The 23,550-nt window shown below is 38.2% G+C and overlaps 1 protein-coding gene and 1 pseudogene across 2 annotated transcripts in view; both read right to left on the bottom strand.

Annotated features, from left to right (window-relative positions):
- Positions 1 to 8,671: 8,671 nt before the first annotated feature.
- Positions 8,672 to 10,199, bottom strand: LOC122910070 (annotated as a pseudogene).
- Positions 10,200 to 13,512: 3,313 nt separating this feature from the next.
- The window catches only part of SLC25A36 (solute carrier family 25 member 36), a 36,022-nt gene continuing 25,984 nt past the window's right edge, over positions 13,513 to 23,550 (bottom strand). For both annotated transcript variants that reach the window (XM_044251480.1, XM_044251479.1), the window contains 3 exons: positions 22,837 to 22,903; positions 19,930 to 20,219; positions 13,513 to 17,458 (listed from right to left, as the gene is read on the bottom strand). In XM_044251480.1, the coding sequence (XP_044107415.1) occupies positions 17,265 to 17,458; positions 19,930 to 20,219; positions 22,837 to 22,903 (551 nt within the window). In that variant the 3' untranslated portion in view covers positions 13,513 to 17,264. The remainder of the gene's footprint in view (positions 17,459 to 19,929; positions 20,220 to 22,836; positions 22,904 to 23,550) is intronic.

Here is a 23,550-nt window from a genome sequence, read left to right as displayed (position 1 = left end):
AGGAACTACAAAGAACCATTAAACAATTAATTAGATGGCATTAATAGTCCTTAGCTATCAATAAGTACTCTAAATGTAAAAAGGAAGTATCTGAAAAAGAAGTCAAGGGTCCCACAGTAGCATCAAAAACAATAAAAAATACTTAGGAGTAAGTTTAACTGAGGAGGTTCAAAATCTGTATACTGAAAGCTGTAAGACTTTGATGAAGAACATGGGAGATGACACAAATAGAAAAATCTTGTGCTTGTGGATCAGAAGAATTAATATTAAAATGTCCATTCAATCAAGCCATCTGTAGATTCAATGCAATCGCTAGCAAAATTCCAATGGCATTTTTCAGAGAAAGAAGAAAAACAATCTTAGAATTCCTGTGGAACCACAAAACCCCCAAAACAACCAAAGCAATCCTGCGGAAGAAGATCCAAACTGGAGAAACCACACCTTCTGATTCCAAACTACTGCATTTCAAAGCTGTAGCAATTAAAACAGTATTGTGTTGGCATAAAAACAGATACCTTAGGGGCACCTGGGAGGCTCAGTTGGTTAAGCAACTGCCTTTGGCTCAGGTCATGATCCTGGAGACCCAGGATCGAGTTCTGAATCAGGCTCCCTGCTCTGCAGGGAGTCTGCTTCTACCTCTGACCCTCCCCCACTCTCATGCTCTATCTCTCAAATAAATAAATAAATAAAATCTTAAAAACAAAACAAAACAGACACCTTACACCAAGGGAAGAGAATCAAGAGCCCAGAAATTAACTCATGCATATATGGTCAACTAATATTCAACAAGGGGGCCAAGAATGGCTAATGGGGGATAGATAGTCTTTTTATTTTATTTTTATTTTTTTATTTTTTAAAAAGATTTTGTTTATTTATTCGACAGAGACAGAGATCACAAGTAGGCAGAGGGGCAGAGAGAGAGGTAGAAGCAGGCTCTCTGCAGAGCAGAGAGCCCGATGCAGGGCTCAATCCCAGGACCCTGGGATCATGACCTGAGCCGAAGGCAGAGGCTTTAACCCACTGAGCTACCCAGGTGCCCCATAGATAGTCTTTTTAAATAAATGATTTGGGGGGTGCCTGGGTGGCTCAGTTGTTAAGTGTCTGCCTTCGGCTCATGGGACCGAATCCTGCATCGGGCTCCCTGCTTGGCATGAAGCCAGTTTCTCTCTCCTACTCCCTCTGCTGTGTTCTTTCTCTCACTGTGTCTCTCTCTGTCAAATAAATAAATAAAATCTTTTTTTTAAAAAAAAGGTGTTGAGAAAACGATATTCACGTGCAAAAGAATGAAACCAGACTCCTATTTTCCACCACTTACAAAAATTAAGTCAAAATGGATTAAAGACTTAAATGTAAGACCTGAAACTCTAAAATTCCTAGAAGAAAACATAGGGGAAAAGCTCCTTGACACTGATCTTGGAAATAACTTTTTGGATACATCACCAAAAGCAAAATTAGTAGGTGAGACTCCATCAAACTAAAAAGCTTCTGCATACTGGCAACCCTCTGAGGAGGAGCTTTGTACTATTGTTCAATAAACTTTGTTTTGCTGCCCCATCCAAAAAAATAAAAAAAATAAAAAATAAAAAGCTTCTACACAGCAGAAGAAACAATAAGCAAAATGGGAAAGTAACCTGTGTAACAGGAGAAAATATTTGCAAACCACGTATCTGGTAAGGGGTTATATCCAAAATATTAAGGAACTCGTACAACCCCAAAACACCAAAAGAATAAATAATCTGATTAAAATGGGCAAATGAACTGAGTAGACTGTTATGCCCGAGTTTTCTTGTCTGAGAGACCACCAAGGAGCCAAGCACTGATGCAATCACACAAGGGTTTATTCAGCAAGCTTAAGCTTGGGCCCAAGTATACCCGACACAGCAGAGTAGGGACTTGGACCCTGAGGTGACATGCTTAAGCTTTGGGCCCAAGTATACCCGATGCACTGGAGTAGGGACTTGGACCCTGAACCAGATTACAGTCAAAGTTTTTAAAGACAGAGTAGGGGTGGATTTGGCAGTAGGTGATTGAGCCATGATCACATCCCTATGTTCTTGTGATCTATTACAGTGTTAAACTATCCTATTTCTGACATGATTTATTACTTCGTTAGGTTATCCTACTTCTGACACGATTTATTACTTCATTAGGCTATCCTACTCCCAATTGGTTTTTGGCATGATGTTTTGTTTTTAAAACTTTTGGTCAGTCTTTCTGGAACCAGGGGTCATTTACTGGTCACAGAGACCTAAGATGGCTGCCGGGATCAAGATGGCTGCACTTATGTCAAGGCTAGACTTGAGGTGGGTACAGCCTTGTTTTTCTTGTTCTCCACGTAGACATTTTACCAAAGAAGGCATACACATAGTGGAAAGGCATATGAAAATAGGCTCAGCGTCACTAAATAACAGGGAAATGCAAATCAAGGCTGCAATGAGAGATCATCTCACTCATGTTAGAACAGCTAGCATCAAAAAGATAAGAGATACCAAGTGTTGGTGAGGATGTGGAGAAAAGGGAACGCTTGTGTGTCGGTGGGAATGTAAATTGGTGCGGCCACTATGGAAAACAGTATGGAGGTTCCTCAAAATATTAGAAACAGAACTACCATATGATCCAGCAATCCCACCACTGGGTATATAGGAAAAGAAATGAAATCATTGTCTCAGTGAGACAGCTGCACCCTGATGTTTACTGTGGCATTATCACAATAGCCAAGTCTTAAAAACAACAGACGAATAGATGAAGAGGTTTGGTATATATACACAATGAAATATTATTCAGCCATAGAGAAGACAGAACTCCTGCCTTTTGTGACAACATGCTAAATGAAGTAAGTCAGACAGAGAAAGACAATACTGTGTGATCTCAACATGTCTAAAAAAGCTGAACTCAAAGAAGTAGAGAGTGGGGTGGTGGTTACCAGGGACTTGGTGTTGGGGCGGGGTGGTGCGTGGAGGCAACAGAGACTTATGTTAGTCAAAGGGTAGGAACTTCCAGTTATGAAATGAACAAATTCTGGGGATCTGAAGTACAGTATGGTGACTATAGCCAGCAACACTGTATTCTATCTTTGAGAGTTGCAAAGAGAGATCTTAAATGCTCTAACCACATGCACACAAAAATAATTATGTGAGTAGAGGGAGGTGTTAACCTTCTTGTGGTAATCACTTCACAATATGCAAGTGTATCAAATCATCAGGTTGTACACCTCAAACTTACACAGTATTATATATCAATGATATCTCAAAGCTGGGGACAGGAGAAAATACTTTGCTAATGGTATGGGGAAAATATATCTGGTTGTTCTATTGAAAGACCCTTCCCCCAGTTAACTAATTAACTGCTCTTTTGCCTTTCTGTAACCGCTTGGCTTTTAGGGGGTGATACTGGTCTCCTGTTTGAACAAGATACCTTCTGCTAATAGCTGAGGCATAGGCAGGAGGCAGGGGGCCGCATAGTCACTTAGGCAGGATGCTTCTCTGCTGAGTAATAAGGTCCAACTCCCCCTACTCATTCCCCCTTCCCGCCTTTTTCTTCGCGCGCGGGTCCTCCAAAGCCAATCCGCAAACACCAAGTATGCCTTTTTCAAATGTTCAAGTTGTCAGCCAATCAGTTCTGCCCCATCCAAAACTTGTTTGTATCTGTCTATAAAAATCCTGCACCACCCCAGCCTGGTGTGCTCAGCTAGCAGGAGCTGCTGACCACCCGCAGGCACCTGCGCTACAATAAAGAACCTCTTGCTGTTTGCATCCTGTGGCAGTGTTGAATTCTTGGGTAAGGGGATCCGCGGGTCTTACACTATTCTCCCAATTATTTCCCCAAATGATGGAATTTTGCCCACTTACTTACAGTTTTAACTAGGATAGGGAACATCCATCTTTTACTTTATTTTTTTTTTAAGATTTTATTGATTTATTTGATAGAGAAAGAGAGAGAGCGTGAGCAAGGGGGAGGGACAGAGGGAGAAATGGGCTCTCCGCTCAACTGGGAGAGATGCGGCTTGATCCCAGAACCCTGAGACTGACCTGAGCCGAAGGCCGCCGCTTAACCGACTGAGCTACCCAGACGCCCCTATCTTTTACTTTAAACAACACCAGAGAAACAAAACAAGCCCTCCATGTGATTTGGATACAGGCTGAAGTCTGAGAGACACAGCCCCCATTCACCTTGGAAGGCAAATGTTGAGAATAGCAGAGCCTCAGTCAACTGCGTCCCTGAAGAACTATTAGAGCAGAGCCGACCTGTTCCTCTAAGATCGTTAAATGAACAAGCCATAAAATGTCTATTAGGTTGAGCCATTATGCATCTGAGTCTCTACTGTGCCCTAGCCAACCCTAACTAAAATAAATGTTTACCTCATTAATTTTCAGCCTTTTTTTCTTTTTAATATAGGGACTTAAAATTTTAAATTTTCTCTAAGGACTGCTTAAGCTGCATTAATCAGTTTTGACATTTAGAATTTTTATTATCATTCAGCTCTAAATATTTTGTCCATGTGGCTGAGCAGAACTGTGGGTTATTTGGAAGCATGTGTCCAAATTTCCAAAGTTAGGAAGTTCTTCAGCGGTCTTTTTGCTTATTTCCAGTTTAATTGCTTTGTGGTCAGAGAACATCCTCTGTATGATTTCAATACTTGAGATCTGATGAGATTGCTTGGGTCAGTTTCGGAAATAGCAATGCATATTCTGCAGATGTTAAGTGTAGTGTTCTGTGCATTTCCGTTGGGTCAAGGCTGTTAACCATACTCATGAAATCTATATGCTTACTATTTTTCTTGTATTAATTTCTGAGAGAAGTTTGTTGAAGACTCCCACTTGCTGTGGATTTGTTTGTTTCTTCCTGAGGTTCTTTTGATTCTGGCTCTACACGATGAGGAAATTTTATCAGGCATATGAAAATTTTATTTAAAAAAATTTTTTAAAAAGATATATTTATTTATCTGACAGACGGAGATCACAAGTAGGCAGAGAGGCAGGTGGAGAGGGAAGAAGGCTCCCTGCTGAGCAGAGAGCCCTATTCGTGGCTTGATCCCAGGATCCTGAGATCATGACCTGAGCTGAAGGCAGAGGCTCTAACCCACTGAGCCACCCAGGTGCCCCAGAAATTTTAAATCATTGTATTCTTGATGAAATAGATCTTTTATGACCATGTGGTGACAAAACATCCTGAATTCTGGTAATGCTTGCTGACCTTAATGGCTGTTTTCTCTGGTAGTGATATATTACACCTGTTTCCTTTGGGTAGTATTTTCAAGTTTTATCCTTTTACCTCCAACCTTAACATGTTCTTATGTGTAGCCATGCCTCTCACAAGTAGCTCTGGTTGTTTTTAAATCCAGTCTGACTATCTTTACACTGGAGCATTTATTCCATTTCCACTAATGTAATGACTGGAAATATTTGGATTTAAAACCATCTTATTTCTGGGGTGCTGGCTGGCTCAGGATACGACTTCTGATCTTGACATCAAGACTTTGAGCCCCATTTTGGGCATAGAGTTTACTTCAGAAAAATTTAGTTTCATGCTGTTTGTCTCTCCTTTCTGGCACTCCTTTTAAACTGATTTTTGAAAAAGAATAATTCCACGTTTTCCCCTTCTACTAGTATGGAAGTGGTACTATTTCTATTCTTTCATTGGTTGTCCTTCATTTTACAACACATACTTAACATTTAAAATGAATCAAAATCAGGCCATCTGGGTGGCTTAGTCAGTTAAGCGTTGGCCTTCGGCTCAGGTTATGATCCCAGGGTCCTGAGATCGAGCCCTAGCCGGGCTCCTTGCTCAGCAGGGAGCTTGGATCTCCCTCCGGCTCTGCCTGCTGCTCTCCCTCCCCCTGCTCCTGCTCTCTCTCACTTTCTCGCTCTATTTCAAATAAGTAAACAAAAAATCTTAAATAAGGTGAATCAAAATCTCCATCTTCTACATGGATAAGTTTATAGAACACTTTGATTCCATTTATTTCCTTCCCTCCTTTGATAAAATTGTAATGTGCTGTATTTTTTGTCATGTTTTGTTTTTTAAAATCCCATTATCATTACTCTTTTTTTCTTTTTTTTAAAGATTTTATTTATTTATTTGACAGAGAGAGAGAGAGAGAGATCAATCACAAATAGGCAGAGGCAGGCAGAGGGAGAGGGGAAGCAGGCTCCCCGCTGAGCAGAGAGCCCAGTGCGGGGCTCAATCCCAGGACCCTGAGATCGTGACCTGAGCCAAAGGCAGAGGCTTTCACCCACTGAGTCACGCAGGCGCCCCTATCATTACTCTTTTATATGGCGGACTACCTTTTCCATTTGCCTGCCCAACTTTCTCCTTCTTTGTTTAGCATTTTTCTTGCATCTCAAGCCTGACACCACAAATTCCTTCTGCCTAATGTACACCTTGGAGGATTTCCTTTGATGACCTGCTGAGAGCACACTCCCTGTTTTAATTTTTCTGAAATTTCTGTATTCCTTCCTCAGGCCTGAAAGATTTTTACTGGTTGAAAAACTAGCTTGGCAGCACATCGGAAGGAATTGTCCCCCTCTCTTCTGTTCTGCCTGTTAAGTCAGTTGTCACACTGGCTGTCATTGCTTTGAAGGTTCGTCGTGTCAGAGGTAAGAGTCTGGATATTTTTTTTTTTTAAGATTTTATTTATTTATTTGACAGACAGAGATCACAAGCAGGCAGAGAGGCAGGCAGAGAGAGAGAGAGGAGGAAGCAGGCTCCCTGCCAAGCAGAGAGCCCTGCCAAGCAGAGAGCCCGATCCAGGACCCTGGGATCATGACCCGAGCTGAAGGCAGAGGCTTTAACCCACTGAGCCGCCCAGGCGCCCCAAAAGTCTGGATATTTTTATCCCCAAATCTTCTCTGCCTTTGGTTATCTAGTTTCATGATACTGTGTGGAGAGGAGCTCCTTTTTATGTATTCTGCTTGGGATTGTCGATCTAAGCGATCAGTTCTTCAGCAGCTGCCCAGCGCTGGAGCGTCCTGTCTGCATCTCACCGTCTTCTCTGTACCTTCTTCTTCCTCTGGACAGCACGTGCTCCAACTTGCTGCGAAACCACGCTTCCCAGCTTTGTCCAACTGTGCTTTAAACTTTAGTTTTCACTTCTAGGAGTTATATTTGGTTTTCAAATCTGCTCAACCATTTTTTAGTGTCCTACTCTCCTATTTTCAAGCATGTCTTATATTTTTAAAACTGTACTCATTTGCACTTTAATTTATATTTGGGAACTCCAGAGTCGCTTTTCACTTTGAGAGTGGGCTGCTTTTGCTTTTAAGGGTTGTCACTAGTGGTGCGGCTTCCTTGTGTGCTTATCGACTGTGTGCTGCTCACAGTCCTGGAAATTATTGATGTGTTCGCACCATAATCATAGACAAGGACTGCTTTTCCCAGAAAAGAATGGTCTTTGTTTCTACCATGCATTTGGGATCCCATGTGTCTGGAACCACTTTAATTCTTGATCTTGACGCCCCATCCTCACTCCAGCAATGCTAAGTTGGGCTTTAATTCTACTTGGGGTCAGTACTGGGTCTCGGGGTTGGGCTTCTGTATAATACTTGTGTTTTCTGCTCAGCACCAAGGAAACTTTGTCCACTCCCAGGCTGATGGAAGAAAGAATCCAAATTTACTACTGGGGCCCCAACTTAATGGGAAGGGTCTATCAGACTCCTCAACTTAAATGGGACCTGGTCACTCACTTCTGCCTCACTTGCTTCTGGGTCCGAGGTGGCTTGGCGTGCCCTCTTGACTGTCTAGGCTCTTATCCTATTTTTGGAGTTTGGCTTGCTCATTCCTCATTATGCTCGCTCTCAGATGGTAAGATTTTTTAGAATACTTTACTGAGCATTTTAATTGCACTCATTAGAAGCACTGGCCCAAAAACCTAACCCATTGCAGGTAGCAGAATCAAAATCTTCACTTTGCTTTGATGTTCTTCATATCACTACGTTTATAGGCAAGTCTTAATCCAAATCAGGATACATTGTGATCTGTGGAGCTATGGATTCAGGTTTATCAACCCTGGGAATTGTCCAATTACCTTCTAAAATGTTGCCTCATTTACTAAATATAATGAAGTACATTAGACATTCTGATTCCATCCTCCATTATTTCCTAACTGATCTTTCATAGCCCTTCTCTTTACCTTTCCTGTCCTCTAGATAATTTAGATAGGTGTTCAAGTTTAAATCACTTTAGTTACATCTAGTCTGTTTTTATTCACCCACTGAGTTCTTGATTTCAGTGCCTATAGTTCTCTTTTTTCTGACAACTGAGCACTGTTTTTGTGCTCTTCTTTGTAACTGTATTTCCAGTTCCTTCCAAAACAAGGCCCCAGGATCCCCCAGGCTCAAGTATGTCCCTGAGCTTGGTCCACTGCAGTCTTGTGTTCATGCTTGGTATTCGTTCATCAACATTAGACTCCACGATAGAAGATAGGACATAGCAGGACTCCCTCTTCCGTGCCAGGAGTCCTCTGCTGACCTCAGATGTGGAAACACACTGGAACTTTCCCTTCGAAATGGGCTGTGATGACAAGTGCCTGCCAGGAGCATCATCATCTTGTCCTTGACCCTCCCTCTAGTTTCCAAAGATATAACATTAAATAATCTTCTTTGAAGACACTGGTAAAAATTCCAAAAGACAAAACACATGTCACCAGTGCGCTGTGCTTTCAGATATTCTGCGTTTAATTCAGCTGACAAATGAGCTGATTGATGTGTCCCCTCGAGAGCCAGGTAAGCCCACTTCCTTGAGGAAGCCCACTATTCTTGGTAGCAGGATAGGCCACTGAGAGATGGAAAGGATGTAAGAATGCAGAGATCTGGAAGTTCTTCCCTGGAAAGACAATTTCATAAATGAGGTCTTCCAAGCAAGTAACACCCTACTTCCCCAGGTGCTCATCAATCACTGTGTTGTCTGTCAAAGGGATGGTTTTATTTTTCACCTTGTCTTGCCCATGTTTCAAGATGAGTTTCTGGGCAGACTTCAGATTTGGAAGTCCTCGGGTCATGTAAGTTTCCACTCTATGTAGTGTTTTTATGGTCTGGGGGTTACTCTGAAAAAGACATCACTGAAAATCTTCGGGCGAAGCCTGGCAGTAGTCCTCTGCACCAGTGAACTCACCCCATTCATCCTTTGGATGCATACAGCAGAGCCCAAGGAATATTTATCTGGCACTTCCAAGCCACAAGGTTTCACTTCTAGTCGTCTGAGGTGCAACCTGTCATGTTGCTGCTGCCGGGAATCATGTAAGAACCATTTCGGTCCCTTAAAACTGAGCTCTTTTCCTTTCTTCTGCTCCTTGTCCAAAAGTGCCTGCTTTGCTTGAGAGGCTTTAAGGGCCTGATAAGCCATCATCTTTTTCAGATTTTCTGGAACCAGAGGGATCTTGTATCTTTGCTCTTGCTGTTGTTTCCAAACCTGTGGCTACTGCTCTAGTTTTCATTTTTATGGTTAACTATTAAAGTCTGTTTATTCTTTACTTAATACTGTAGGCTCATCTTTGTAATTGTAACTACTAGCTACTCTGCATTTTCTCTCTTAAGTCCTTGATGGTGTCAATCTGTTGTTTCCATGTTTCTGTGATCACTCAGGGCCTGCCAGATCTTATGTTTGGAAATCATTAAGCAGTGCTGAGTCTGTAGGCCCAACTTGAAGAGTTCCCCCCCACCAGACTTGACTCTGCTTCTACCAGTATCCAAGGGAGTACCCCCCACCCATCATGGGAGCACCTTAGTCTACTAATACCCCTGTTCTTCAGGTCTGGGCCCCAGATACAATTGCTCCTGGAGATGTAAGCCCCAGCACCAGTCCCCATCCTGATTAATCCAGATTTAGTTCTAATTGCTTAGTTTTGGGCTTGGCGTGGGGGAGGGAAAGGGAAAAGTTCTTGGGGAATCCTTCTACTTTTTGTGAACTAGTTCTGAGTTCTAGTTGTCATGGAGATGAGTAGTTCAGAGGTCCTGCCTGATAGCAAAATCAGATACTTACAAGTTCTCATTTCTCAAAACATATTTAGCATGACTATTTTACGAACTGTACTTTGAGAATTCCAGTACCTCAAGCCTTCATGGGTTTCATTATGTAGCGTTTAAACTTTTTTACTTTGCATTAGATTAAAAAAAAAAAAAAGGCTTGACGTGAACAAATCTTAAATATACATATAATGTGTCTTTACATTATGTACACACGTTTAACCGTACCCAGATCAACATGTAGGACTTTTCCTTTACTCCAGAAACTTTCACTAGGCCCCGTTGCTAGTCAACTCCTCTCCAACTCCAGGTACACTAATTTGACTTCTATCAAGCTGGCTAGGTTTTCCTGTTCTTGACCTTTATATAAATGGAGTACAGTGTATACTATTCTGTGCCTGGCTTCTTTCATCTAACATGTTTTAATACTCATTTACATTATTGCATGTATCTGTAATTCCTACTTTGCTTTTTGTTTTATGATGTAGTATTTCACTGCATGATTTACAATCAACTTTCTCTTGATATCCACCCTTAGAAATAAAAGAGCTATGAAAATTTTGGAGATTTTCATTTCTCTTGGCAATTCCCACCTCCCCCTTCCCTACCAGTAGTAATTCTGGGTTATAGCATAGAAATAATTTTAAACTTTTTTCTTAAAAACTTCATCTTTCCAAGGTAGCTATACCATTTCACATTCTAAACAGCAATGTAAGCAGTTCCAGCTGTTTCTACATCCTTGGTATTATGTCTGCTTGTCATTGTATTGGCTATGTTGTGTTACCTTATTTGTGGTTCTAATTAGTATTACTAATCATGTTAAGCAACTTTACATATGCTTATTTAAAAAAGTGTTTAGGTCATTACCTGTTTGTGTGTATATTTTATGACATATCCTGTCAGATATATTTTAAATATTTTCTTGCAGACTGTGGCTGCACTTTTATTTTAATGTTTTTAATTTTGAGGGCTTTTTCTTAATGGTTGGTGCCTCCTGTGGACTCTAATCCCTGCCTACTCCAAGTTTGCAAACATTTTTTTCCCAGGTTTGCAATTTTAACCTTTAGACCCGTAGTTTTTTTTTTTTTTTTTAAGATTTTATTTATTTATTTGACAGAGATTACAAGTAGGCTGAGAGGCAGGCAGAGAGAGAGGAGGAAGCAGGCTCCCTGCCAAGCAGAGAGCCCGACGCGGGGCTCAATCCCAGGACCCTAGGATCACGACCTGAGCTGAAGGCAGAGGCTTTAACCCACTGAGCCACCCAGGTGCCCCCGTAGTTTTGAGTATGTTGAGGTAATGGCTCACTTTTCCTGCTGATGTCCAGCTGCTCTTATGGGGGTCAGGGACAATGAAAAAGACTGTATATGACTTAGGAAAATTCACATCAAATAACCTACACCACTAAAACATCTGAGTAAGTTTAATCAACGGGTATCAATCTTACTGGATAATCTTGAAAGATAAGATTCAGAAATAGCGAAAGTGGGCCTTTTATCCTTGGCTATTTAGAAGACTTAAGAATTGAGGGGCTTTGGAAAGTATGAGGGACTGGGACACAGAAAACAGGACTCTAACACTCAATTTTGTTGAGCTGGATGTGCTGAGCTACTTTGAATGAGACTAGGTTTAGAATCCTAGGTCTACCACTAGTTTGAAAAATCTCGAGACACTTTTAAAAAATTATTTGGGAGAGCACACATAGGCATGAGCATAGGGAGGGGCAGGTGAAGAGAGAGAGGAAAAGGGAGAGAATCCCAAGCAGGTTCCACACCCAGCATGGAGCCTGGGGGATTGATTCCATTACCCAGAGATCATGACCCAAGCCAAAACCGAAAGTCTGAGGCTCAATTAAGTCACACATGCACCCCTCAAAAGTTTTTCTATCAAATCCCAGGAGAGAACAAAAGAAAATGGGTTATTTCTCTGATGGGCTACTAGAACACCTTGATCTTTGTTTCAACAAGGAATGCTCCTCCCCAAATCAGCCTGTTAGGTTTGTTTCAAAGCTTGGTTTAAATACTGTTTTCTCCAGCCAAACTTTCCAGCTTTTTCTAAAAGAATCAATCACCTAAGTGATTAAGTGTGTCACCTAAGACACACTTAATCTAATGTTTCTCTCGTGGCCTCAGAAGTAACCTAAGGCTCTATATAGACCAGCTTCAGTAACAGTTCACTACTCCAATTCATGTACCTAGCTCTATTTCTTATTATCCCCCAGCATGTTTCATCCTGAGCCAATCCCCTAGATCTTTCATCTAAATTGTCTTTTGTTTTGTTACTCATTCTAGTGTTCATCCCAAAGGCTGTTGAATAATCTAGTATAGTAAATAAACACAGGATTAAGATTCAGAACACCAAGTCAAAAAAACCCCACTGTGACTAATACCCCTCTAAATATCACTTGCCCATTCACCCAATCTATAGGTTGCTGGAAAACCACATGAAATCACTGTATAAACATAGCACTCTATGAATTTAAATTACTGAACTGACTCCATATATATTAAGGTAGCCAGCTGGTTTGTGCAATGTGGAAAAAAAAGTAACTACACTTTACTTTCTTGCCTGAGTTTTAGTTGTGCGGACTTCATACTTGAACCTTAGGACATCATACACTCACAAATTCCCTCCTCTACCATGGATCCTAATATTCAGTAACACACACACACACACACACTTAAACTTGGGACACTAAGCAGTAAAATATGCTTGGCATACCAACTTCAACCATTATTTTGCCAGTGTCCTCACCTCACCCACTATTTCAGTCTTCAGTGGAAAGCAGTCCAAAAGCTTTCAGTTTTGAGAAATGGGACATGACAAACCTATTCTGGTTTCCTCACCTACAAAACTATGTGATGTTTCATGGTAGCTACAACTTGTGAAAACTTCAATGAAACAGAAATGTAAAATGGGTAAGTACTATAGAATACTTGTATCTGTCGACTGTTTCAACCTATTATATGAAGACTCATTTGGTCATTTTAACAAGTTTGAACTTTTAATATGCTTAGCTTTCAGAAAGGTGAAAACCAAAACATGATGAAGTCATGATGTTAAAATATCATTACAACCGGGGGGGTGGGAGGAAGGGTAAGTGGGTGATGGGTATTGAGGAGGACACATGTTGCGATGAGCACTGGGTGTTATATGCAAATAATGAATCGCTGAACACTACAAAACTAACGATGTAAGATAAAATGTAAAAAAATCATTTCAACCTAAGGAGGTATCAAATAACCTCATTAGGCTCAAATTTTTCAGATCTTCTTTTCAAATAGGATGTTTTGATATATGAAAAGTATGATACCTAAATTATCAATAAACCTGTGAAATATATGGCAGAACAGAAGAATCTTACTGACTTACGAGGGAATCCGATAATTTGACCTTTTGTTTCCTATAGAGAAATCACTATGTCTAGCAGATTGGAGTCCAACACTTAAACTTAAAAATGGCAATACACTTTTGTTCTTCACTTCATCCTAAAAAGTGTGATTACATTCTCCCCAAACCAAAATGTTAGAATACATTATAGGAAAAAACCCCCATATTTTCATAAGGATATTTTAATTTTTAATTTTAACAATTCAAATAAAATTCAGCTAGTTAACATAAATAGAATAAATGCACATAATTTACAGCCATGTACACAAAATGCGAGAATAGCAAACCTCACATAAATGGTCAAAAGATACCAACTCTTTTGAAGTTGATTATTTAGCTATGACTAACAGATCATAATTTAATTGTTCACATATGAGGGGTACACATTCAAGTGTTTATTAACAAAAAAAAACTGAGTGAAACTAGAACTTTCAGTTTCTAAAAGGAGTAGCATAAAAAGCAGTGTAGAGATTAACAAGAATTATTAAGTGCATGATGGAGAAGAGAACTGAGTGGGCAGAAAGTTAGCACATTGTATGAAATACTCTCATGTAATTAAAATTCCTTCTAATTTGTATCATTCAGAAATACCTTTTTTCTTAGGAATGTTTAAGTCATGATCAGTAGACAGAAAGGCTCAACTATTTTATTTATCAGCCCAAAAGGGGTCCCTATAGTACTAATAGTCTGGGCAGAAGAACATGTAAACAATGAAAGACAGGCATGAACAATGTTGGAAGAGTAAAGGATAGACTGATTTCTAGCACTTAAATCCTTTAAGTTCAGATCAGTATTTTTAGTGACTTAAATCTAAAAATGCCAACATGTTTATACTCCAGTAAAAGAATAAACACTCGTTATTTTTAACACCCTGGTCCTAATACAGTTATGCTATTCCACAATGGGCATTAGGTTTTAGGAGACAAGGCTGGATCAAATAATCTAACCATATTCTATCCTGGTTTCAAAACTACAAATAAATTACTAGTGACCTCCAACTAGTAATGCTGGGTCCACAAAATTACATACATAATGAAAATTAAGACAATGCTTTGGTGATAGTTTTGTTTTTTTCTTTTTCTTTTTCTTTCCCCCTCCTGGATTCAAAAGCACTGTATTCCACCCCACAGTCACAGGGTTGGTAATTCTCAGATCTGGACTTTTGAAATTTAGTAAACTGTCTATGAGCCACCAGTGCCAAAGTTCTATCTAATGCTCTATGAGCATACTCTTTCAAAATCTACTGCTTTAACTTGAGTAAGTTCAATTCAATTTCCTGATAAAATTCCGTAATAAAAGTACAGACAAATCTGAAGAGTGCTGCCAGTCTCTATACTAGAAATAAAAAGTCATCTGATAGAAAATAGATAACAAAACACAGCTTTAAAAAAAATTCAATGCTTTAAGTATGTGTTTTTCTTTTTAAACATATGCATCAATTAAAAAAAATCTCCAAAGAAATGTTTCAGAGACAAACTTTACATACAACTTTTATATATAGTTTTCTTTTCTAAATTATCTGTCACATAAAGTAAACCATGGCAGATTGTGCTTTGGGAAAAAAAAAACCTAAAATAAGATTCATTGCTTCTTTCCAGTTGTTGCACAAAGAAACAAAACCTAAGACTCTAAGATCTTTTCTTCCAGTACACAGAGAATACTCACTTTTAAAATCTGAATATAATACACGAAGGTCAACATAAGTTTTACTTGCTAAATACAAACAAGAAAAAAATACATGTTTATCCTTGAAGGACACTTATTATGAATGTGCTAGCACTAAATAATAAGATGTTCCATAGCTGCTGGTTTTCATATCATTCTTAATCACTTGTGGTGTACTGAGATCATTACCATTAGGGAGAATCTGTCTTACATTCAACACAACTAATGTTTACAAATCTTTGCAAGGCAAATGGCACTGTATTAGGCAGTGTTAAGTGGCACCTGAAAAGGCAAACACTATGAGACTTTCTCTACAGATTTAAGTTAGAAATCCCTAGATTTTTAATTTTTTTTTGGCATGTTTCTCACAATAAATGTCAAAGCTAAAATTCACCATAAAAGTATGAATAATCCCAAAGGTAATGAAACTGAATTTGCCTTTGGTCTCCAAAGAGATTGGAATATTTTTTAATTCCAATCAAAGCACCTCAAAAACATCCAGTTATGTTGATTATAAGGAGTTAAGAAGGTGAAGGAATTTAAGAGGGCATTGTGTTTCACTGGTGATAGCAGAGAAAGCTTGCAATGACATGCTACAATTTTCTGTGTTAGGGGCATTAGAGTGTACATAGAGTACATAAAACATTTATATTATTAAAGATCTCCAAACACCGTATTTAAAACCCAGAAAAATGTTTTGAACATGGTTTCTGCCTAATACATGACCAAAGTTTAAAAAAAAAAAAATCTTAACATGGAATACTCTACTCTCACCCTTCTCCAAAAAAAGGCCACAAAGTGCATTCACAAAGTCATTCTTAAAATAAAGCCATTGCACAAAATGTACAGTTCATCTATACTGAAATGAGTACCACACTGGAGTTTAATTGTAGATGTTTTATACACCAGTATAGCAACATCCATAAGCAAAAGTCTCTTAACAGATTTACAGCAAACATCTTCAGAAGGGCCATACATATATACATTTAGGTACTAAAAGGTACAGCTGAATTCAACAGCAAAATGTAAAAGCTAGATCCTGTTAGGAAACGTAATCTGAATTAACTTGAGTCTTTCTATGATTTACCATTCAAGAAATCACGATAACATAAATTTCTTGTCAAAGCAGTTTGTTCATTCAAAAAACTCTGGTCAATTAGAATCACTACCTGCTCCATCAGACAGCAGAGGGTCCCTCTTCTATGTTTATACTGCCCCAGGTATTTATAATGTCACCTTAAAAAAAGAAACCTAATAGGGCAAAGCTGAAAATTACCATTTTCTCTACAAAATAAATGCGATCTATATTGATCTGGAAATAATTCCATAGTTCAAATTCCTAATGGGAAGGCAAACAGAGAAAGATTAAAAAGTGGTGAATTTTTTCTACTTTAAGAAAAAGCTAGGTATGACAGATGATAATTCAAGTTCGTAACTACTAAGTCACTAACAAGATAACCGCATTCATTCATGTATTGTAAAGTTAGAGAAGATATGAAGATGTGCTCAAGTTACTCAAAGGGCCAAGAATCAACATTTCACTGGTTTCTTCTGTCCCAAACTATTACACTGGGCTTGATACGTTAATGAACAATTTAAGTATCTACATCATGTTCAACATCAAGCACCTGTTACAGTGGAAACCAAAACATTTTAAAGCTAAAGATATGAAAGATCTTTTGACATTATTTCATTAGTTGTCAAAACTAGTGACTATTAATGCCAAATAATTAATTTTAAAATATTCCAGATCCTCTCAAGGAAATGGAAAAGTAATACTAAGAATCTCACTTATTCTTGTTATTTTACAATTTTACATGAATTACACAGAAGCCAGAGGTAAGACATTTATGACTGTCAATACTATCTTTGGATAGTTGTAATATTTATACAATTAGGGATGGCTTTGTTTAGAAAACACTTTGTTTAGAATACACACTGTATTCTGCCATGAATCAACAAAATGCAACTATGTCCTGTGGACATGGTAGAGAAAATGGCAATTTGGAGAAAGGAGTGCTTCTAAAGGCTTTTTTCTTAGAGGCAGCCTAGGTTTTTTTTTTTTATTCGTATTACTGAAAAAGACCAAGTAATGTGGTTATGATTACTTTAATTCCTACAACCAAACTTCCATTTAGGCATAGTTACATGTTCCCAAACATTTTACTTCTGTCCACCATGCTGGCTTCGATACTGCATGGTCCACTGGAATCTTTTGGTCTTCCCTCTTCATAGTACAGCAGCTTAAAGTTGCTATCCATTGAGAAGGTAGACCACCAATTCATAGGTGGCCATCATAATGGCTGTGTTTGGAATCTGTCTCACCAGATGAGTTGTTAGACCACGATAAAGAGACCCATAACCTTCTTCTTGAACAACCAAAGATAGTGTCTGAAAAAACGATCTATATTTTGTTCCCTCTTCACGTAGTCTTGTTCTTACAACTTCTGTTTAGGAGGGAAAAAAAAAAAAGTCATTTTAAAACATTTGTGATATCTTTTTTTTTTTTTTTTTAAAAGATTATTTATTTACTTGACAGATGATCACAAGTGGGCCGAGAGGCAGGCGGGTAGGGGATAGGAAGCAGGCTTCCTTCTGAGCAGAGAGCCTGATGTGGGGCTCGATCCCAGGACTCTGGGATCATGATCTGAGCCGAAAGCAGAGGCTTTAACCCACTGAGCCACTTAGGTGCCCCCATTCGTGTTATCTTTATACCCTCCTAATGCTGAGTACATCCCATTTACCACTCTTCAAGTGTAAGCTCAGAATAAATATGGGAGTGATTTTTAATGTGTAACTTATTGAAACTGGTCTTATTGCAGTAACACCCAACTTCTAAGATAGCTGGTTAAAATCACTAATAATAAATACTAGTTAAAAATTTAACAGGTTCCTGAATGGTTAAAGAATAAAACAAAAGTGTCAGTTGTATACTAGATATAGCTAAAAGGGACAATACATGTATAAGGAAAAGCTAAAGAAACAGAAAAAGGAATGCAGGTGGTAGAAAAAATGAACACACAAAGATAGTGTGAGAAATAAACACAAAAACTCTTAGGTGAACCCCACAATGAGAAAACAGAATTAATAATCTGTACTTACAATGGTCCACATGAAACAAACATGAAATTTCATGTGCATGAGCCTAAAATTGTTCAAAACACCAGCTGTTAGCTAAAAGGCCCCATCTGGGAAGCAACTACGCAAAATTCGTAAAATTTTAGAGCTCTAAGAGATATAAAAGATTATGGTTAGTCCATTATTTCTTAGTTTTGAAAGGTGAGGAAATTGGACTGTTGAGAGGTTTTAGTCATCTGGGGGTAGAGGCTGGGACAAGATTTCAGAGCTCTCTACTGGAGTCTGTTTTTCCAACACACTACTCCTGTTGGGCCTGAGGCAAATGGCCTAGAACTATTTTCACTGCAAATGTTACTATTTGAGATTTCTTGTATCTTATCTTAAAAATTTATACCATTTATATATTCCACCCAAAATATTGTTTATTAATTACCCCTTCATGTAAGGACATCATCTTACTTGAGGGGACAGGATGCTTACAACTCCAAAACTGTCTCTTACCCTTAGCAGGCCACGATCCTAGGTATCCTATAGTAGCCAGAACCTAAACAATGCTGCTGATAACTGTCCTCTTTTGACTTCTAAAGAGAGAAGTTAGGAACTTCCCTCAAGAAGTGGAGCTAAGTTCACAGTCCAACTTGGTTAGAGTTAGTTTTACTCATAAAATTACATTTTAGAGCAAATACTCATTTCCTCCTAGCCCTGTTTCATTTGTCTTGATACAGCTTTAATCACAGAGCCTTAGACTTACAAGGATGAATGTGAATGTTAATCAGTATAACAAAAGTGAAGCATTTAGATTAAAAACCCAAAGTAGGGGCCTTGGATGGATCAGTCAGTGTAGCATCCAATTCTTGATCTCAAGTCCCATGCTGGGTGTAGAGATTACTTGAAAGAAAAAAAAAAAATCCTAAAACCCCCGAGGTTTAGTCAGTCAGTTAAAAGCCTGCCTTCAGCTGAGGTTGTGACCCCAGGGTCCTGGGACTGAGTCCTGCACCAGGACTCCCTGCTCAATGCGAAGCCTGCTTCTCCCTCTGCTAACTGCTCCCCCTGCTTGTTCTCTGACAAATAAAATCTTAAAAAAAAAAAAAAGGGCAAAACAAACCCCAAATACAACAAAATCAAAGTCTACACTTAAAACAAGTTACAAAAAAAATCTCAGCATCCTGCAGACAAGATTTTAAGTGATTTTATTATCTATCAATCAAAGAGGCTAACAGTATAAGATGTAATGACAGAAATAAATCATTCATATATACTTATTTGCCAACATGAAATAATGTAAAATAGGCTGGTGTTTTGAATTATAGATTCCCATTTCAAATTTGGGCTTCTCCACTGAGTAAACTATGTGACCTGAGTAAGCTCTGTGACCTTCGGCAACTTAATCTTAACATTTCGTTTCCCATTTGAAAATGAAGACAAACTCTGGTTATATTCTAGCATACTTAGACTTAAATGGAGAAGGTAAGTACTTTGCAGGAATTTTTTGTAGATTAGCAATAATGTATATAAAGTATCTAGTATACCATCTATAGCCATACTTTTTTTTTTTTTAAACTTGCTCAACCACCACCTGGCTGGAATCTGACGAACTCAGGGCTAAAATGTGACGGTCCAGAGTGCATGCTAAATCTCCATCATGCTACTGTAATATATACTGACCTATTAAACCAGTTACTTACACAGATTTAATCCCATTATGAACTCCTAAGAACTGTGTTTTGTTTTACTGATTTCAATAAAATTATAAATGTTCTAATAAATGGGTCATTGGCTGACATGGGAAAGTACTTGTAAATTAACCGAATTTTACTCATAGAAACTCCACTCCTCTTACCATGTGGATATGCTATAGTTGTGGCACAAGTTTTTGAGGTGGCAGCAGCCAGCATCATTCCCACAAAATCAGACGCTTCTTTCACAGACTCTTCATCATTTTCCATTGTAGAAGCAATCTTATATTCTAGTAGTTTTTGCTTAATACTTTCATAAATAACAAAGTGGATAACCGTCTCTGATATGCCAGCATATGAAGCAGACATGCCCCTATAAAATCCTCTAAGTCCATCTGTCTGATACACTTTACGAATACATTCAAAAGCACCCATTCGCTTTTCTCCACGGTTCCTGAAAAGCAAAAAGGAAGAATCTTGTTTACAAAGTAGTATAGGTTTTTAAATAAAGTCAATAAAATGCAGTAGAAATGTCACTCTAAATAGAGGATGATCCTCTAACTCATGGAGAAGTGAAACCAGAATATTAAGACATTCACTTTAGACTTTATTCTTTTATCCCAAGTTTGTCACATTAGATGGGTACCATGTAAGAAGTTTACTAATGCAAAATACATTACATTAAATCTTCAGTTTCAGGTACTCATTAAGTTTATACTGTAGGGATAAAAAATAAAATAGTCCAAATACATTGTGACTGCAGCTCAAGATAAAAACAAACTCTCACATTACATTGTCATTAAATCCAGTTCTAAGTTGAGAAGATTTCTTCTGCACTTAGTAACATGAAAGAATGATTGAGACACCAATGATGATAGTACATCACAAAGCAGGGAATATAATTAATGCGATACTTGTGCATCTGCAGAATTCTTCCAAGCCCACTCAGTTCTTTCTCAAAAATGACTGTGTGAATTTAAGTCAAATTTCCTATAATCCTTCGAAGGCAACAGTCCTATCTTTCATGTCGGTATCATGGTGAAAGGTGAATGCGGACCCCTACAGTTGTAAAATATTTATTGAGCATCGTGCCCAGTAAAACTTGCTTAGTGCTATATGGGCAGTGTACCCACTCTTATACAAGTATATAATTTTGAGTTTGTAAAAATATTACCTTACACTGTGATTCTCCCAACAGAACCTTATCTATAAGAAATGAGCTTAAATGCTACCTACAGGGAAAGAAATAGAAAATTTACCTATTTATAAATTATATACAACCTATTTCTGACATAACAAAAACACAATTAAGACACCTATGATAACCTACAAATTCCTCCAGTTTTACGACCTAATTATTGTCTTGAACTAATAACTGTCCTCAATTAATGACACTGACTGAAAACTTTGTTCTTTGAATGATCCAGGAAACCAACTCTCATCAGTTTCTACCAGAGACTTCCTCACAAGAATTTAAAATCCTACAAGTCCTAATGAGTAATATATAAACACATCAGCCCTATTCTTGATTTGATGGTTATACATTAGCACTCTTAAACCAACCTTTAACTATTACCTCAACTCTATCCCATTCCCTATCACTCCCCAAGCCTAAGAACTTGTGTTTGCTTGTGTTACAACTTTAAGTGAAAAAATAATAGAGATACTTTTCTCAGGACCCCCACAGATCCACCCTACAACATACCGAAGCATACCCCTGGTAGTATAATATATAATATGGACTGGGATCTTCACATTTCTCTAACTTTTGGGTTGTTTTAACTACCACTACCTTTCAGGTCTTTGGCTTTAGGAAGTCAACTTTGAGTTTTTCTTCAAGACACTTAAGATTTGATTTTAATTATTCTGGATGAAACAACGATTAGAGAGGTTTCCAGTCTCCAAATAGCATATAGTTCAACATGACAGAATGTAGGAAACAGATATTTAAACAGGCATCATCATTACTATTTTATTTTAAAGATTTCATCCATTAATTTGACAGACAGAGATCACAAGTAGACAGTGAGGTGGAGAGACAGGAGGAAGCAGGCTCCCCGCCAAGCAGAAAGCCCGACGCAGGGCTCGATCCCAGGACTCTGGGATCATGACCCGAGCCGAAGGCAGAGGGTTCAACCCACTGAGCCACCCAGGCGCTTCAACAGGCATCATTATTAATGACTTCTTAGATAAGTTTTATTTAGTCTACGACATACATAGACTACTTCCCAAGCCCTAAAATTTAACAGTGAAAATTTGTTACAAGTCTAGTCCATACCAAAAGGCTAAAGGTTTCCACATTATTATTATTATTATACAGCAATAGAATCATCTCTCTAAAAAAGTATTTCCTCTTCCCCATTCTTCATTCTTCAGGCTAACAGGAATAGAGATGGCTAGACTCTAAGCTGTATGGCTTGTGGCCTTTGCTCAGTTCCCAAACACGCCAGGCCCCAATCTTAAGACCTATGACGTTTGCAACGACCACTGCTTCTGCCTAAAATGGGCTCAAAAACAAAATTCCTTGACTATTCCATTTAAAGTTGGTCCCCACGGTTTCTTGGTGTATCTCTAGAACAAAGCAGTGTATCTGCTCAACATTCATTCATCGAATCAATGAACTCTGCTACCACAGAACGGTCACTGATAACAGACGAAGTCTATGAATATATGAGAGCTAAATCCCTGCCACACCTCTCTGTATATAAAATTTACCAAATTTGAGCAATGATCCTGCAATATTTAATCTAGACCAGTTGATCATGGGTTGTTTACCTGTTGGAAGACCAATTAAAATCATTCACATAGTGAAATTATCACTGCTTGGGCTAGGCTAATATATATTCTTTTTATTTAAAAACACAACACAATATTCTTTCCTCCCTAGAAAGTCTCACATTGCCAACTATTGTTATTACTTGCTTTTGACGGTAAACCCCAAAAAACAAAATCAGCATCAAAAGAGGGGAAAGACATGGCTAGGTACATGGCACTGAAATCTCATAGATATAAATTTACAGGAAAAAATTAGCTGAAATCAACTTTAATTTTATTTTAATGAGTTAACATACCTTGCATCAAGCTGTAACCGAGTCTTTATAAGCCAAATGGGGTTGGTCGCTGTGATTGCAGTAAAACCTAAACAAACATGTTTAAAATGAACTCTGGTAAAAATGAAGAATACATTATTAACTTTAAGGTTTTAAAAATCATAGAAATCTATATTAAAGAAAATGTTTTAACTATTAATTGATGTATGCTATACACTTTTATTATAAACATACAACCATGAATATTTGTAGTTTATTTCTGATCTACATTCTCAAATTCTGACCATAACTAAAAAAATTCTTTTAAGAGCAAAGCCTGATTATATATAAATTCCTCTCCCAAGTGTAGAAGGGTGCCCTCTACACTCTAAGCTAAATTTAGAAACCCATTTCTACAGACAAATATATGGAAATTTGGTGTATTCCAGGGCTTTTTAGCATGCAAACTCTACACAGCTACGTAAGGTCCAAATCCCTTATGTTCCAAGTAGTTTCTACCTAAAGGTCAGCATTTATTTTTGATCTTAGGTTGGCTATATAACAGCAAGGACTGTTGTTTGCCTTTATGAATGCTTTATATGAGCATATTCTTATTAATACTGTTAAAATAATGGTATCACAGAAGTAAGCCTTCTCTTAGGGTTAATAGGACAGATCTATTTCTTATCCACTTAACCATATAAAAAACTGGAAAGTTCAAGAAGTTACATACTGGAACTTTCCTCTCACTTTTAT

This window comes from Neovison vison, chromosome 6, assembly GCF_020171115.1.
Source record: "Neovison vison isolate M4711 chromosome 6, ASM_NN_V1, whole genome shotgun sequence".
NCBI classification, from domain to species: Eukaryota; Metazoa; Chordata; class Mammalia; order Carnivora; family Mustelidae; genus Neogale; species Neogale vison.
The sequence above is the reverse complement of the archived record's forward strand: the minus strand, read 5'-3'. Positions and strand labels throughout refer to the sequence as shown.